The following is an 18,108-nucleotide window of genomic DNA, read 5'->3' as shown; positions in this document are numbered from 1 at the left end:
AGTCAGGCCACTGCACTTACCAAAATATTTCCTGTTCCTAAACTTTTAATATTTACAGAAAGTGACTATCAGTTTCTAATACTGCTCATAGTGTACACTTCATTCTTTCCAAAACAAATTCATTAATACTTTTTAATTCATAAATTCTCCTTAAACAGCCTTACCTTAGGGCTGGAGATCTAGGAGGTCAAACCCATACCTGGCATATACACAACTCTGAATTCATGTGAACACGCAAACACAGCCCCATCAAATCTACCAGAGTACACATATAGGACAGATACTATTTGGGAGAGTATTGTAACAGGTATCTTGTAACTGTTCTTGTAACAGGACAGTGAAATTAATTATGTTATGTCCAAGCACTAAAGTACTATATAAGCGTAACACTTTTTAAGTGAAAAGACAATTATCTGTGTAGTATGAGCTCACTTAGAGGAACACTTAGATGCTTACCAAGAACAAAAGATTACTCATTTAAACAGTAACAGTGAGGTTGGGTACACAGGTCAGTGGAAGAAGTGTGTATACGGCATGCACAAGGTCCTAGGTTTAATCCAAAGAAAGATAATAACAGTCGTTTCTCTACATAATGGTTGAACAGGTGACTTCCACATGCCCGATACTTTTTCTAGATCCATTTTCTAATTCCTCTAGAAAAGACAGTAACTAACAGAGAACACTGGTGGACATTTTAAGTTCTGGGATGAATGTGTGCTTCTATTCACAGCACAAGATGTAAGGAGCCTGCACAGACAAGAAAAGCTCTCTACACAACTTCTCTCCATCTAGGCCAAACCAGTAAGGCCTCCAAAGTAAGAACTGGCCTGAAACAGAAACTCAGTATATCACAATCAACAGTCAGCATAGAACCAAGCAGCCAGTGTAATACAGTAACTATATTCAGTAGGGAAAGCAGTTTCAAAAAAACTCATTGATGTTTATAAAACAACCATTTGAAAGTAAACATAAATTTGCTATCAAATGTCTCCAAAATTATTTAGAACACTCTACAAATAAGACTATGAAACATTCAACTTAAGTAAAAACCAACTAACAAAGCACCACTTTTCTTTGAGATAGGGTCTCTCATTTACCCCAGGTTGGTCTTAAACTTGCTATATAGCCAATGATAACCATAAAGTGCTAGTTCTCCTGCCTCCATGTACTGTCTGGTTTTATATCAATTTGACACAAGCTAGAGTCTTCAGGGAGGAAGGAGCCTCAATTGAGAACATGCCTCCATAAGATCCAGGTGTAGGGCATTTTCTTAATTACTGATCAATGGGGGAGGAGGGCCCAGCCCATTATAGGTGGTGCCATTCCTGGGCTGGTTGTCCTGAGTTCTGTAAGAAAGCAGTCTGTAGAATAAATAAGCCAGTAAAGTAGCATCCCTCCATGGCCTGTGCATCAGCTCCTGCCTCTTCCTGCCATGCTTGAGTGCCTGTCCTGACTTCTTTTGGCAATGAACAATGATGTAGTGTAAGCCAAATAAACTATTTCCTCCATTTGCTTTTTGGTCATGGTGTTTACAAAGACTCCACCACCCAAGTACAGGGATTATAAAACAAACTACATCTGTTTTATGTAGTGCTAGGTAGGGAATGAACCCAGGCCTCAAGCACTACCAACTGAGCTCCATCACCAGCCAAGAAACTGTTCTCTTTATTTTTGTGTACACATAAAGTCAGTATCTTTCCACCTTACTTTCTGAGAAGCACTGAGAATCACTCAGCCATCTCCCCAGCCCTATCAGCAGCATCTTAGGCTCACTTTAGGTTCTGCATGGTCCAAAAAATTCATGCATTTGTTGCTCCAGACTTAACTGTAACAAGGTCAAACATGCAACTCCTTAGCTCAACAGATACCTAAGACATTCATTCAGGGTAATAGATTTTTGGGGCTTTTGTTGCTCTGGTTACTCAGAAACAAGCAAATATATCAAGATCGTGGATGAAAAAGAACATGGCAAGTCTTTAATATGCCCCTTCCGATATAGTGTCCTTTCTTGTGGAACCTGATTAACAATAACCTTAACCTTATACATGATGAAAGGCCCAGCAGAATAGACTTCAAAAGGCATTTCAGCCGGGCGGTGGTGGCGCACGCCTTTAATCCCAGCACTCGGGAGGCAGAGCCAGGCGGATCTCTGTGAGTTCGAGGCCAGCCTGGTCTCCAAAGCGAGTTCCAGGAAAGGCGCAAAGCTACACAGAGAAACCCTGTCTCGAAAAACCAAAAAAAAAAAAAAAAAAAAAAAAAGGCATTTCAAACACCAAAGGTTAATAAACCCTTTGCTTTAAAAAGATCTGCGTAGATTGAGTGTGCTAGCACACAGCACATGGGAAGCTGAGGCAGGAAGAGCTTGAGTTGAAGGCCAGCCTCAGCTACAAATTGAGTTCTACGGGAACCTGGGACATATAGGAAGACCCTACCTCAAAAAGAAAAAAAATCCAGGTAATAACAAATACTAGCAATTTACATCAAACATTACATGCAAGTGTCATTTCCCACAAGTACTTGAGTGAAGAGAAGGACAGATTCAGAGAACTAAGTCATTTTAGGAGGGAAGAGGGACACTGTACCTGGCTCTTAGCTGCTGCTCCAACTGAACGATTCTTAGGACCAAAAGAAACACAAGCCCTAGAAGACAAAACCAACACTTAGGAATCAGACTTTAGTATAATACATCTGAAACCCCAGCAGGCAGTATTTCTGAGGATCAGCTAAAAGCCATGTGTTTCTTGAATTTTTAAAATTAAAATATAATTCCATCACTCCCCCTTCTCCTTCCAATCCTTCCCATGTCCTGCCCCTCCCCTTAAACCTGTGGTCTCTTTTTAATTATTACTGTTACACAAACACACACAAATACACCTGCTGAGTCCTAATAGTATTGCTGATATATGATTTCAAGTGTAGGCCATCTATTTTAACAGCACATGACATGTCTATGATTTTGACATTTCTATTGCATAAAAACTGTCCATGAAATGGACTGAATCTTGTTATTTAAAGGTTGGAGCACAGATCTGATTTCATAACTCCATGTCTAAAATACTAAAGAGAGGTAGATGGGACAAGATCACCCTAACCTTCCACATCTCATGTTCAAATTCCAATACAAAGCAATGTATTCCCATATTACTATCAATCAAAGTCTTATTTTTTTTTTTTTTGTTTTTTTTGTTTTTGTTTTTCGAGACAGGGTTTCTCTGGGTAGCTTTGCGCCTTTCCTGGAACTCACTTGGTAGCCCAGGCTGGCCTCGAACTCACAGAGATCCGCCTGGCTCTGCCTCCCGAGTGCTGGGACTAAAGGCGTGCGCCACCACCGCCCGGCTCAATCAAAGTCTTATTTTTAACACAGCTCAATTTCAAAATGAATACAGTCTATAAAAACTTAAAAACAACTCGGGGCTGGAGAGAGCTCAGTGGTTAAAAGCATTTCCTGTTCTTCCAGAGGACAGGAGTTCCAATCCCAGTATACACATTATGGTTCACAACCACCTGTAACTCTGTTGCCCTTTTCTGACCCCAGAAGGTACCAGGTGTGCAAGTGATGCAGAGACATATATGCAGACATAACACTCGCACATCTAAAATAAAAATGAACTCTGGCCTACTCGTGTCAACAAAAAATAACTTACTTAGAACCAGCTTCCAGACTCAATAGGATACTGCCAAGAACTTCATCTCCACCTCTGAACACTTTTTCAAATCATTGTACACATGCTTGGTTGAGCTACTTGCTTTTTAAAAAAAAAATTTTATTATTTACTTATGTGTATATGTGTAAGTCTGCGTATTAGTGAGAACAGAGGGCATCAGATCCCCTAAAGCTGGATGACAGGCAGTTGTGAGCTGCCAGATATGGGTGCTGGGAATCTAAAGAACAGTATGTCCTCTTAACCACTGGGCCATCACTCCAACCCCCTTTGCTGTTCTTTTAAACACCCAAAGCAGAAACCTGCTTGTAGGCTTCAAAGAAAACACTCTATTTATGCTTAAAAAGTAGACTGCTAAGGAGCTGGTGCTATCTAGACTTCTGTTTTGTAACCTAACACCCCTAGAACCAGGTCATATTCTCTTTATGCTCATGTATCACTTCCCTTTCCAGTAACTGGCTTTCTCTTCTTCCTACTTTGCTAACAGTGACTTTACTGGTTGCTTGCTTTGTGGATTATATCATTTGCCCTTAGAAGTACCCTACCTTACACCATTTATCTGAGAGAAGAAGTGTGAAATAATCATTAGTAAGTTGATTCATCTAGGGTCTGAAAGTGATGAACTCAGAACTCAGATCATGTCTGTAATTCACACTCCAGCTTTAACCTTCTCTATCTTACAGAAAACACTGACTTTTATCTTCCAATTCAGCAGAGTAAGAATAAGAGTCCTGGAGGGGCCACCAGGCATGACAACCTGAGTTTAATCTCCAGGACCCAAAAGGTAGAAGAGAACTGATTGCCACAAGATGTCCTCTGACCCCTGCGCGCATGCGCGCGCACACAGTTAACATATTTAAAAAATTCAGGAGGGGGGTAGTTTTCTCAGCATAGCCTAGGCTGTCCTGGAATTTACTTTGTAGACCAGGCTGGCCTCAAACTCAAGAGATCCACCTGCCTCTGCCTCCCTCTGCTGGGATTGAAGGCGTGCACCAACACCCAGCCGTATTAAAATTTTTAAGTTACATTAAAAGGGGGAGAGGGAAGTTGTTTTTTCCCTTTTGAGGGGCCCGCCACCCAGCTCCTAAATAAATTACATATGGAGGCTTATTTTTAATTATAAATGCCCAGCCTTAGCTTGGCTTGTTTTTTGCCAGCTTTTCTTAACGTTAAATTAACCTGTCTTTTGCGCCTGGGCTTTTACCTTTATTTTTGTTTACCTTTCTTTTTTACTCAGTTGCTGATTGTGTAGCTGGGTGGCTGGCTCCTTCTCTTGCCCCTAGATCTCTCCTCGCCCATATTTCTCTTTCTATTAATTCTTTCTGCCTGCCAGCATCGCCTATCCTTTCTCCTGCCTTGCTACTGGCCGTTCAGCTCTTTATTAGACCATCAGGTTTTAGACAAGACACAGTAACACAGCTTCACAGAGTTAAACAAATAGAACATAAACAAAAGTAACACACCTTAAAATAATATTCCCCAACAGGAGGCTGGAGAGAATACTAGGCCTCTCTTGAGCTTCGGCGACTAAGAACCCTGTAAGCCCTTCTTCAAAAGGTGCAGGCCTCTCTATGTACTATAATGTCCCATACACAGACTGAGAGCTCATGAACTTCTCTCTGAATCAGAGTTCTTTGTTTAGGCCTAGATAGAAGCAGTACTTTTTTAAAAAACAGGTAACAAGCTCAAAAATAGCTACCAGTGACCAATAAATAGATAGATAGATAGATACATACATACATAGATAAAAAATTAGGTGCCAGTTAAATGGTGCTAATCACAGGCCAAACTGCCCTTTAAAAAAAAAAAGCCCACACAATCTTACCCCAGTAATCACACTCCACAAAGATTGCCTCGCCTAACCCTTGGCAAACTTCCATCTTTCTACAAATGACCAGATCAGATTTCTGAGCTCCAAGACCACAGTGCCAACATAAGACAATGTTATTCACCACCTTCCCTGTTTCCAGTAGCCCTTTGTTCAGACCTTAAGTGTTAAGTCACAAGGGTGGAGAAAGGCAAGTGTGACCAGAATATATTATATGCCAGCATGAAACTGTCAAAGAAGAAACTAGTTGAGGATGAAGCTCAATGGTAAGGACTCAATCAGAATACCTGAGATCACAGGAGGTCCTGGGTTCAAGTTATGGTGGGAGGAGGAAGGACCAGTAATCATTTAATTGAAGGATGCACTGGCAATTCTTTAAACATATATAGGCAGCATTAGTCTCAGTAGGTTATAGGGGGGTGGGGATGAAGTTGGTGTAGGAGAATATGGGGCACAGGTACCCAGGCAAAGGAAGAAGGAGCTAGGGGTAATTATCTTCAAAATATACTGTACATACATGTAAAATTCCCAAAGAATAGTTTTTTAAAGAGTTGATTTTTAAGTATTACTATGTCTAAAAATGGACAATGTTCCCACTGAACAGGGTGGGGTGTTCAAGACAGGGTGTCTGTGTTGTCCTGGCTATCCTGGTACTAACTCTGTAGACCAGGCTGGCCTCAAGAGATCCTTCTGCTTCTGCCTCCAGAATGCTGGGATTAAAGGTGTGAGCCACCACCACCCTATAATTGTTTACTTAGTAACTCTGAAGTAGTATGGTCCCTGTTACCCTCCAGACAAAACCAACTGCCCACAAACATATCCCACACTCCTGCAAATGGAAACTAAGGCCTCTGCTATTACAAGCCAAGCTCTACAACTACTCATAGTGACCCCAATACAATCCCTATAAAGTCTCGAAATCTTCCCTCTTTACTAAAAACAACTTTTGCCACATGCAATATACTGGTCCTTCAGACAACCCCTGCTTAGTAAAACTGTCCCAATTCCACTTCACACTCCCAAGTCGAATAAATTTATCATTTTTACCTCTTAACTTAGTCTACTTGGCTTAATTTCTAGATAATGAGAAATTCAATTTTGATTTTTAATCTAGTTGTTTCCTACTCTGAAAGACTGTTTTAAAACCTCTAAGTCGCCGGGCGGTGGTGGCGCACGCCTTTAGTCCCAGCACTCGGGAGGCAGAGCCAGGCGGATCTCTGTGAGTTCGAGGCCAGCCTGGGCTACCAAGCGAGTCCCAGGAAAGGCGCAAAGCTACACAGAGAAACCCTGTCTCGAAAAACCAAAATAAATAAATAAATAAATAAAAAGCTCACTATCAATTGTGACATGCCTACAATGTCTTAATGCAAAAAGCCTCAACAAGCCAGGCATGGAAGCACCCACCTTTAATTCTAGCGCTCAGGAGCAGGGGCAAGTGAATGTCTGTGAGTTGAAGGCCAGTGAGGTGTAAGTCACAACAAATCGTGACTTATCATAGGGTTATAGGCACATGCTTTCCAACAATGCAGCCTCTAGCCACAGGAAACTATTTGAATTTTATTTATTTAACTTTAAATAATATGTAAAACTCAGTTCTTCAGGCTCCACTGCCCACATTTCAACAACTCAATGCCTAAGTGTGGCCTGTGGCTACTGTTCTGAACAGTTTGATACAGAACACTTTGGTTAACATGAAGTGCTTTTTTTTTAATTAACTTTTATTATTTTATTTATGTGAGTGTTTTGCCTGAACATACATCTGTGCACCACCAGTGTCCAGAAGTCAGCATTGGATCCCTGGAATATTAATCTATACATTAATTTCCTTGAAGTGGGTTGTTTCTTTTAAAATCTGTATCTCCCTTAATAGTACCAAGGTTAACATATATCTCCAAGAGCAAAAAAGAATGCCTTTCACAGAGGATAAAAGGTCAGCTGGTAAATGGGCTTGCTACCAAACCTGAGTTCAAACACTGGGAACCACATGGTAGAAGAAAACTGATGCCAAGTCTCACTCCACATGCTTGCAATAGCACACACACAAACTGTATAAATAAATACAAGTTCCAGTTGTTTTGAGCAGTTGGGGGTTTATTGTTGTTTCAGACAAGTCTCACTATGTAGCTCTGGCTGGCTTGTAACCGTATCAATCAAGCTAGCCTCAAACTCAGATCCACCTGCCGCTGTACCCCAAGTGCTAAGTGTATGCCACCAAGCCAACAATGCAATTTTTAGTATTTTTTCCTTTATTTTTTCGGTTGAAACAGGGTTTCTGTTTATCCCTGGCTATCCTGGAATTCACTCTGTAGACCAGTCTGGCCTTGAACTCAGATCTGCCTGCCTCTACTTCCCAGGCGCTGAGATTAAAAGCCACTACTCCCAGCACAATTTTGTAATTTTTAAAAATGCCTTTCACACCTGGAGTTATTCAATCTTTTACATATACATATATGTGTGGATATATGTGTGCATGTGTGTATATAAATATACATATATATAAATAAAATTGGACACATGAGAACAGTTCTCACCTTCTTAAAAAGACACGGAGCCAGGCGGCAGTGTCTCACGCCTTTAATCCCAGCACTCGGGAGGCAGAGCCAGGTGGATCTCTGTGAGTTCGAGGCCAGCCTGGTCTACAGAGTGAGTTCCAGGACAGGCACCAAAACTACACAGAGAAACCCTGTCTCGGAAAAAAAAAAAAAATTTACACTTAATCATCGTAATTCTGTAAATGAAAAGCTCATTCAAGACAAGTTCTTATAAACAGCTAAATAAAATGCAAACCCAGAATTCATAATCAGGGCTGTGAGACTCCAGACAGCAGGCATGCGTCCTTATTTTATATGCAAGGGTGTTCTGCTTACACGTTTGTCTGTGCAACTCCACTACACCAAGTCAACCCGGCACAAACCCCTAGGAGCACTCACAATCACAGCGGGACAGTACTTTTCCTCCATTCCAAACTGTCATTACAGGAAACTAATTCACATTTAAGAGCAGGACCCTCTGTTCTAACTGTAACTATTACAAACAAAAGTTCTAGCTTTTCTAGGTAAGACATACTACTTACTGGCCAAATATTTATGCATTTCAACAGGAGCTGGAGAGATGGCTCAGGGATTAGGAGCACTGGCTGCTCTTCCTGAGGACTGAGGTTCAATTCCCAGCACTCACATGACCAGCTCACAACTGTCTGTAGCTCCAGTTCCAGAGGATCCCACACCCTTGTCCAGACATACATGCAGGCAAAACGCCCATACACGTTAAAAATACATAAAATGTTTTTAAGAATAGTGCACAAATTTCCAGATTTAATTTTAGTGTCACTATAATATAGTTAATGGAACATTAATCAAAAATACAAAAGGTCCAGGTACAGCAGCTCATGCCTGTATCAGTGTTCAGGAAGCTGAGGCAGGATCATGAATTCAAGACCCTGTCTCCCAAGGAGAGAGGGAAATACAAAAAAGACTACTGGCAAATATTCTGGTATTATACTACTATTCTATGCACTAAGAAAAAAGACAAGCCAGACATACTAGCATATACCTATAATCCCTGTGCTCAGCAGTGGAAGCTGTAAAACCAAAAATTCAATTCTTGGCTACATACACAGTTCAATACCTGGGAGACATTGTGGCAGAGAGAACTAACTCCTCCAAGTTGTCCTCTGACCTCCACATGCATGCCAAAGCATGTGTGCTCACACTACATGTACAATACTAGTGTAAAACAAGTAACATTAAATGTAAAACTTCAGATTTACTCAAGAGCCATTCATCTCTCCCATTGCTTTCACACAAGGAGAAACCAAATACTATAGGACCTTCTGGGTACCGACCTATTTCTTCTCTTTTCCAATGTTCATTCTCACAGTCTCACAAAACCAATCTCATTTTTGTGTTTAGGTGTTTTTTGTTTTTTTTTTGAGACAGGGTCTTTCTGTGTAGCTATGGCCATCCTGGAACTTGCTCTGTAGGCCAGGCTAGCCTCAAACTCAAGAGATCCTCCTGCCTCTGCCTAGGCCACCACGACAGGCTGCCAATCATATTTTTAAAAGCTGGATCACTTTCCATTGCACCTACATGAAAAGTGTAAGAATCCCCTAAGCCTTGCCTCAAGATGAGCCATCATCCCCTTAATCTGTCAAGTTCTGCTTACTTCAGGTCTTCCCATTTGCTGGAATAACTCCTCCTCAAGCCCATCATGGCCTCCACGTAAATCCTACCCACCTGCCAGGTCACAAATGACATTCTGAGAGCACACTCTAACTCCAGCCCACAACCAGCTCTCTGTTACACTCTCATCTTCATCTGTACTTTTCCACTTTGTTCTTCACCAGATAGTAATAGTATGCCCTTGTTCAGCATGTGGCTTTTTCCATTACCATGCCTATGACAGCAAGACTGGGTATTTTGTTGTTCATCACAGTATCTCCAGTACTTAACACATACCACCAGTCACACTGGTATCTGCTAAATGAGGTGAAATGCAAAGATCTGGCTACTCCTCTGGCTCAAGTCAATCCCAATTTGAAATGAAGTACATACATAAAGCTTCATCTGCCTTTGCAGACTTAGTGCAAGTGGGAGCGTGTTAGACTGAAAATGAGATACATCTGTCACAGCCAAACCACTGAGACCTGGACCTTTCCACTTTCACATTAAAACAAAGCTGCAACAGTCTCTGCATACTTATGAGATCTAAATCCATTCTTCCACAACCTGAAGCAAAGGCCCTGTGCTTTCTGCTCCCATTGGGAAGCCAAGCCTCCACCATAGAAATCTGTTCATCAAATACATAGCATAGAGCACTTAAATGAAGCCAAGCATAGTGGTGCACACCATGACTCCAGCACTCAGGAGTCTCACATTCTGTCGTTCTTTCAAAGCCAGCGGAGAAACACTGAGGCCTCAAAAAAGAAATTACAGCTGAGTGTGGTGGTGCACACCTTTAATCCTAACACTCAGGAGGCAGAGGAAGGTAGATTTCTGTGAGTTTGAGGCCAATCTGGTCCACATAGTGAGTTCTAGGACAGCCAGAGCTATGTAGATAGACCTCATCTCAAAAAAAGAAAAAGAAAAAAGAAATTCCTTGCGTGGCTATGAAGGAAAACAACACCTGGGAAAGTAAGGCAAAGGCAGGATGTCGGTGCTACCTTGACACAGACACATGGTCTATCTAATCACCTATTCAGTCTTTATGCAAATTTAATTGCCACCAGGAAAACAACTAAAGTTTCAAATAATTCATGACAAAACTGCTGCCACAGCTGCTGTCTAGAGGTAACAGGTTAAGGCAATCTGAAGGAAAGATAGGAGCACTACTTCCCAAGCCTCAGGCTCCTCGGGTCACGTCTCTCCTCCTCCCACTAAAGTGTAATCAATTCTAGGCAGGTGAGGACCAAGAAGCCAGTTTCTTCATCCTGTTAAAATTTCCTTAGGAAGATGACTTTAAGAGATAAAAGTGAGAACCCAGAGGAAGCATTATCTAATATCAAATTAATGCTAAAATGCCTAGAAGCAAAATTTTAACACTTTTCAAAAAGCAGTACATGAATGATATACCTCTAGAAAATACAGACCAGAATACCCAGTTCAAAAATGGCAATTGGGGTCAGGCGGTGGTGGTGCACACCTTTAATCCCAGCACTCAGCACTCTGGGAGGCAAAAGGAAGGCAGATCTCCAGGCCATCCTGTCTATATAGTGAGTTCCAGGACAACCAGGGGTACAAAGAGAAACCTTGTCTCAAAAAATAAACAAAAATGACAAATGGGAAATGGAGATTGACAGGCAATGGGGGCAGGTGAGCAAAATGTTCAAAAACTATTTTTGATAATGGTCCCAGAGCTTTGTGGCACTAAAAAACTTGAGGACTGGTCGGCTTAGTTGCTGGAGTGCTTGTTTGGAATGCCTGAAGCCCTGGATTCAATCTCTAGCTGTGCATAAGACCGGTGTTATGGTATATACCTGTACACTTGGGGAGGTAGAGGCAGGAGGATCAAGAGCTCAAAGTCCTCCTCAGACACAGTGATCTCAGGAGCCTGGCCTACAAGAAACCTACCACAGAAGACTGGTTTAAAACTCGAGATGGAACAATGAACCAGAACTGTTGAACCCAGAAATAACAGAGCTTCTTCAAAAGTTTGTCTAAGTGGAATTCAGTAGATTTAAAAAAGTTTAACACACCTGTAATCCCAGATATTGGAAGACAGAGGCAGGATTAGCAAATCTGAGGTCATCCTGGGCTACATGGGGAGAATTTATCCTTTAAGAAAAAAAATACTATCTACATATATTGAAAAGGTAGGCTCCCTTTTACTCAAAAAAAAAAAAAAAAAGCCTGTTATGAGTCATCTTTTTTGGAGATTTGTCTACACTGGTCCCATAACTTCGTGTAAGTTCTAGAAGTCAAAGTGAGCCCTTGAGTCATGCATTAACAATTGTGGCCAGCATCCGGCTGGAATTCATTAGCATGGAAAAGTGGAACGCTAAGGACGAGGTGAGCAGACTGGGCAAAGAATGACCCAACATAACTCAATATCCAGAAACGATAGGGAGAAAGGGTTGAAACGCTATTAAGAAAAGCATCAATTTTATTAAATCTCTTATTATGTATACTGACCACCCCAATGGCGAACTGCCGGGAACAGGGGCCAGAGCACTGGGTGCTCAGACTCCACATCTTCCGGGCGCCACCCCGCCCCCACTCACGTGGGCCTCAGGCCGCTTCCCAGTCTGGAGGCCACCATCTACTCAAGTTAACTTTTATTAAACGCTTTCTGTGTGCAGAGTTCCCACCTCTGTTGGGTTCAACAAAGCTCGGCAAGCCCTGGGCCCTAGTTTCAGGTCCACCCCACCCCACCCCCCAAAAAAGGAGGGAAGGGCGGTCCATCCTACGGTCTCAGGCCTGCCTTCCCTTTCAGTTCCTACTCGTGCCCTCCGCCGATCGGAGTACCGGCTCAAAGCCTTCGTTTGGCCCGCGGGAAAGGCCTCGCGCCTGGCGCAGGCCCAGACTCCGAAGCAGGTGGCAGCCACGGGCGGACCCGGCAATCGGCAGGGGTCTCCTGCGGACCCTCAGCTGGACAAGGAGGCGACCCCGCCGGGCAGGCCCACACTTACGGCGTGCAGCGGTCGCTATACTCGTTAGCGATCGTCTCGATGCCGCCGGCGCGGGCCACAGCGACATAGCAGCTCTGAAAGCCCAGGTCTATGCCCACCACCGACATGGCGCCGGCTACTGCTCGGGCTCGGGCCCAGGGCCGGCCGCCGACACTGCACACGGACCCCGGCGGGGTTGGCGCGTGGAAAGGGCGAGCCGCGTGGGCTGACGGGGCGCCGCGGACAGGCGGGCGAAGCCGGGCGACCGTCCACGAGGGTGCTTGGGTCCCTGAAGACGACGAGCCTCCGCCGCTCAGGCCGGCTCCGGCTCCGCGGCAGCAGAGGAGGCGCCGGTAGCGGGGGCGGAGAAGCTCTCGAAGGCTCCCGTTGCGACAGGAGCAGGGCTGCAGCGCGAGAACTGCGCAGGAACGGAACGTTCTCGCGAGACCCCCAGCTCCGACGATTTTCCTCCGGAGGCTCCTCCCCCGGAGACGCGGGGATTGCGTCACGTCCTGGCACAGGAAACTGGGGAGGAAGTGAGAGGACGAAAGCGGGCCGACGCGAGGTTGTCGGCTGAGCCTGCGCAGAGAAGCCCCCGCAGCCGTGGTGCGCTGTAGAGCGCCTACCTTCCAGAAGTAGGCGAGCGGGAGTGAGACAATGCTTCTGAGAGCCGCGTGGGGCCCACTTCCGCTGCGTCTCGTCAGCGCGGTGGGACTTCCGGCGGTGGCTTCGCAGGCCCTCCGCGGTTTTTATGAGGCCCCGCGGTGAATGCGAGCTAATCCTGCATTTACTGTATCAGATGAGCCCAACGTGAAGCTTAGTTGAGTGTGAGAGACAAGCGCTAACCAAGACAGGAATCCACTCTTTCAGCCTGTTTTTCACCACTCACGTCCTTAGGTCAGATGAGTCATATCCCTGAGCTGGAAATAAGGACCCAGACAACACGCTCTGTGGACTAGAAGAAGGTCTGCTAAGACCAGTGGCAAATTTTTATGACTAATGCATATATATAGCACTTGAGGAGGGGGGTACAAAATCTCATGCAGGCCAGCCTCCAAGGATGACCTTGAAATTCTAATGCACTTGTCTCTACCTCCTTAATTTTGGGATTACCGGAATGCTCCAACATACCTGGGTTAAGCTAAAGAATCTTACACTGTAGTGACCCCCCCCAGTTTAACCAGGGAGATACTGAGAATTGGAGAGTCTAGCTTCAAAGCATTTCTGATAATTGGCCTACAGAGATTGCAATCTTGAGTCTTCTAGTTTCCGGTTGTTTTGTGGCTGGGGACATAGCTCAGTGGTAGAATACTTGCATGCTTAAGGTCTTGGATCCCTAACACCACAAAATTGTAAGAGTTTTGAAGTTTCACTTTTTTGTGACTTTTTTTTTTTTTTTTATGATTGCCTTACAGCGTGTAAGCCTCAAGAAAATGTGAGTTAGAGGCTGGAGAGATGGCTCAACCATTAAGAATACTTAATGTGAAGCTGGGCAGTGGGGCCACATGCCTTTAATCCTAGCACTTGGAGGCAGAGACAGGCAGATCTCTGAATTCGAGGCCAGCCTGGGCTACAAAGCGAGTTCCAGGAGAGTCAGGGCTGTTACACAGAGAAACCCTGTCTTGACGGGGGGAGGAGTACTAGACACTCTCACCCACGCCTGTAATCCAGAACCTATCAGGCCAGAGACAAGAGTTTAATTGGAGGGGCTCCCTGACTACCAGCCTTGTCCAAAAAAACTAGAGCTCCAGGTTCAGAGAGAGAGACCCTGCCTCCAAAAATTACATCAGAGAGTAACAGAACGCCTGTTCTCTCCTCAAGCCTCTGTGCAACACATGGCCATCCTCATATACCAGCCTCACATATGCACACACACTCACACAGCCTGGATTACCCCTATCAGGAGGGTAGCTAAGCAAGGGATGTTAGTAAAAGGTGATGAGTGAGGAGTTAATAACCTACAGGCCTCAGCGCCTGAAAAACTCCATGCATGAAGAGTAGATATCAGCAAGGAGTTAGGAGCAGGGAGGCTCCAGACCAGGGATCAACATGTCAGAACTCCAGGCATGGATGCCTACACAGTAAGGACTCCATAGAAATTTATGAGCTTGGGAAAGCAGAAAATAGGTCTGTAGAATAAATCTTCCCACCCAAAAGTTCCCTTGACTGCCCTATAAAACCCCAAGTCCCCAGAGTCCTGACACAGTCTCCACTCCTGAGGAGAGAACGCTGTCCTACAGTTGTTCTGATTAAAGTACCATTCTGATTTCATAAGAGGTTGGTCTCCCCTTTCTTTTATTTCACCCCGATCAGTCCTGATCTAACAGAGGCTATCAGCACAAAATGGTAGAGACAAGGAAGACTTTCCACAAAAGAAAAAGGCTGTGGTAAAGTGGCAAAAACTAGCAATAGATATTTGGTATGGTTTGAAGACTACAGTAAGGGTTTTGTTTTTTGTTGTTTTTTTTTTAATTACATTTACCTATCTATATGTGTATGTGCCATGGTACAAATGTAGAGACCCGAGGACAACTTAGGGTACATGATTCTCTCTTTCCATTGTGGGTTCCAGGCATTGAACTCAGGTCATCAGGCTTGGCAAGTGCCTTTACCTGCTTAGTCTTCTCCCCATCCCCCACACCATTGGGCCTACAGTAAGTTTTGTATTGCTAGAAGACAGAGCCAAGTAAGAGCAATCACTCAAAAAACAAACATCCAAGAAAATAAAGTACATTACCACTTCTCTTTGACAGAGGAGTCTCCAAATTTATTGCTGCCTCTGGAGGCATTTCATGCTCTAGTAGCCAAAACACTACCACCTTTAAATTTGCCAATTATCAGAAGGATTTCTACAATTAAGCTAAAGACAATTATCAGATGCTACCTGGAAAGGGTGATAGGGTTTAATGACTGGAGACAAGAAAATCCTTTAGGAAAATGAAAAGAAGCTGGGTATAGTGGCAAACACCTGTAATCCCAGCAGTTAGAAGGCTGAGGAAAAAGAATCAGAAGGAAATCCAGACTAACTTTGGCTACATAGGTAAAGGCCAGCCGGGGCTATGTGAGACCTTGAAAAGAAAGGAATATATTCAAAATAGCCAAAAGGAGCAGGGCATAGCTGTACATGCCTGTAATCAAGAGCTACAGTCAGGAGGATCAGGCCAGATCTAGAATAACAATAAATTCAAGGCCGACCTGGATGAAACTATAGCCAGCTGAGTGGTGGTGGCACACACCTTTAATTCCAGCACTGGGGAAGCAGAGGCAGGCGGATCTCTGTGAGTTCAAGCTCAGCCTGATCTACAGAGAGAGTTCCAGGACAGCTAGGATTACACAGAGAAACCCTATATTGAAAAAACAAAACAAAAAGTAGAAATCTAAATGTCCACCAGTGGGATTTGTTATTGTTGCTGTTTTTCAGTAAGTACTGGGGGTTGAACCTAAAGCTTTGCACAATAAATGGATATTTTGAGTGTTCCATATACCTATACATGCAGCGAAATATGCAGCCTTGAAAAAAAAAGAATGAAACTAAGCTGGGTATGGTAGCATACACCTTGTATCTTAACACTGGGGAGGCAGAGGCAGACAGATCTCTGAGAGTTCAAGGCCAGCTACGTCTACACAGTGAGACCCTGTCTCTTTTTGTCCTGGCTGTCCTAGAACTCACAATGTAGACCAGGCTGTCCTTGAACTCAGGAATCCACCTGAGATCTGCCTGCCTCTGCCTCCCAAGCACTGGAATAAAAGGCATTCACCACCACTCCCAACCCTATAAGAGCTCTTAACAGCAGAGCAATCTTTCTAGCCCCTACAATTTTTTTAATTTATTTTATGTGTATGGGTGTTTTGCCTGCATATATGTATATACACCATTTGCATATACACATGTATAAGTATGTGCACCATATGCATGTAGTGCCCACAGGGGCCAAAAGAAGGCATCAGATTCCCAGAACGGGAGTTATAGATGGTTGTGAGCTGCCTATGGGTGCTGGGAATCAAACCATGGTCCTCTGGAAGAGTAGCCAGTGTCCTTAACCTTTGAGTCTTCTTTCCAGCCACATCTTACGTAATTTTCATGACAAGTTTGAAGTCTGAAGAGTCAGCCTGGCATGGTGTTATACATCTATTGGTCTAGCTGCTTGGAAAGCTAAGTCAAAAGTTCCCTTGAGGGCTGGAGAGATAGATGTTCCGGGGTGGGGGTGGGGAGGAAATAGGATTGTCCTTGGCTAGCTTGGAACTCACTATGTAGACAAGTCTGGCCTTGAACTCATAGATCTGCCTGCCTCTACCCCACAAGTGCTTTGTTTTTTGGCAGCCACCACCATTCCTGGTGAGACCTTGTCATAAAAACAAACAAAAAGGATCCCTTGGATCCAAGAGTTCAATGCTAGCTTGGTTAACATGGCAAAACACAGCTCAAAAAACAAAACCAGCTAATCTTTTTTTGAGATTGGCCTTGACCTTCCAACCTCCAATTTTTCTCCTGCCTCTAGGAGGAGATACATAGCCCCTATGACTGAGTTGGTTTTCCTTGTGACAGAGTCCTCTCTCATCTGTGAGTAATTAAGTGTTGGGCAGAGTCCAGGCTGCCTAGCCCCAAGTGTCCTATCAGTCTGAAAGATTTACTGACCTTCTCCTGTTAGCAGACACCTTTAATTCCAGCTCCTGCGAGGCAGGGCAAGAGGATCTTTGTGAGTTCAAGGCCAGTATGGTCTACATAGTGAATCTCGGGTCAACTAACCAAAGCTATGGAGTAAGACTATTTCAATTAAAGGAGAGGGGGAGAGGCTGAGATGTTCTCTGCCTTCCTTCTATTAGAAGGCTTCTCCAGCCTTTGGCTAAACCACTAAAAGAATAAAGAATGCTTTGTACCTCACCTGCCTTGTTGGCCCTAGCACTATTTTCCATTTAAAATGCCACAGTCCATGCTGGCTGTGGTGGTGCATGCCTTTAACCCCAGCACTTGGAAGGAAGAGGCTGGAAGATCTCTGTTAAGTTGGAGGCCAGCCTGGTCTACAAAGGGAGGAAAGCCAGGGGTATTACACAGAAACCTTGTTTCCCGAAATAAAAAATTTTAAAAAAAAGAAGGAGAAGGAGAGGAGGAGGAGGAAGAGGAGGAGAAGGGAAGGAAGGAAGGAAAGAAAGAAAGAAAGCCACAGCCCTATCAATCTTTTTTAACTATTTTTCTCAAAATAAAATATAGCATTAGTCACAGAGAACTCATCCTGCTAAAAATAGTTTCCTGAGGGCTGGAGAGATGGCTCAGAGGTTAAGAGCACCGACTGCTCTTCCAGAGGTCCTGAGTTCAATTCCCAGCAACCACATGGTGGCTCACAACCATCTGTAATGAGATCTGGTGCCCTCTTCTGTGTACATAATAAATAAATAAACCTTAAAAAAAAAAAAAATAGTTTCCTGAATCATCAAACTTATAGCTCAAGAGGCTATTCTTGGATGTTTAAATACACAAAGTCAAGAAAAGTTATTTGAGAATTGTGAAGAATCCA

General features: G+C 43.8%; 1 protein-coding gene across 1 annotated transcript in view; it reads right to left on the bottom strand.

The window, feature by feature from the left end:
- Positions 1 to 13,042, bottom strand: part of Hspa4 (heat shock protein family A (Hsp70) member 4) — a 47,023-nt gene extending 33,981 nt beyond the window's left edge. The window contains exons 1-2 of the mRNA XM_052757857.1: positions 12,617 to 13,042; positions 2,583 to 2,640 (exon numbers count right to left, since the gene is read on the bottom strand). Of these exons, the coding sequence (XP_052613817.1) occupies positions 2,583 to 2,640; positions 12,617 to 12,723 (165 nt within the window). The 5' untranslated portion in view covers positions 12,724 to 13,042. The remainder of the gene's footprint in view (positions 1 to 2,582; positions 2,641 to 12,616) is intronic.
- Positions 13,043 to 18,108: the final 5,066 nt, after the last annotated feature.

Source organism: Peromyscus californicus, unplaced genomic scaffold, assembly GCF_007827085.1.
Source record: "Peromyscus californicus insignis strain IS unplaced genomic scaffold, ASM782708v3 Scaffold_3__1_contigs__length_106647218, whole genome shotgun sequence".
Classification (NCBI taxonomy): domain Eukaryota; kingdom Metazoa; phylum Chordata; class Mammalia; order Rodentia; family Cricetidae; genus Peromyscus; species Peromyscus californicus.
The sequence above is the reverse complement of the archived record's forward strand: the minus strand, read 5'-3'. Positions and strand labels throughout refer to the sequence as shown.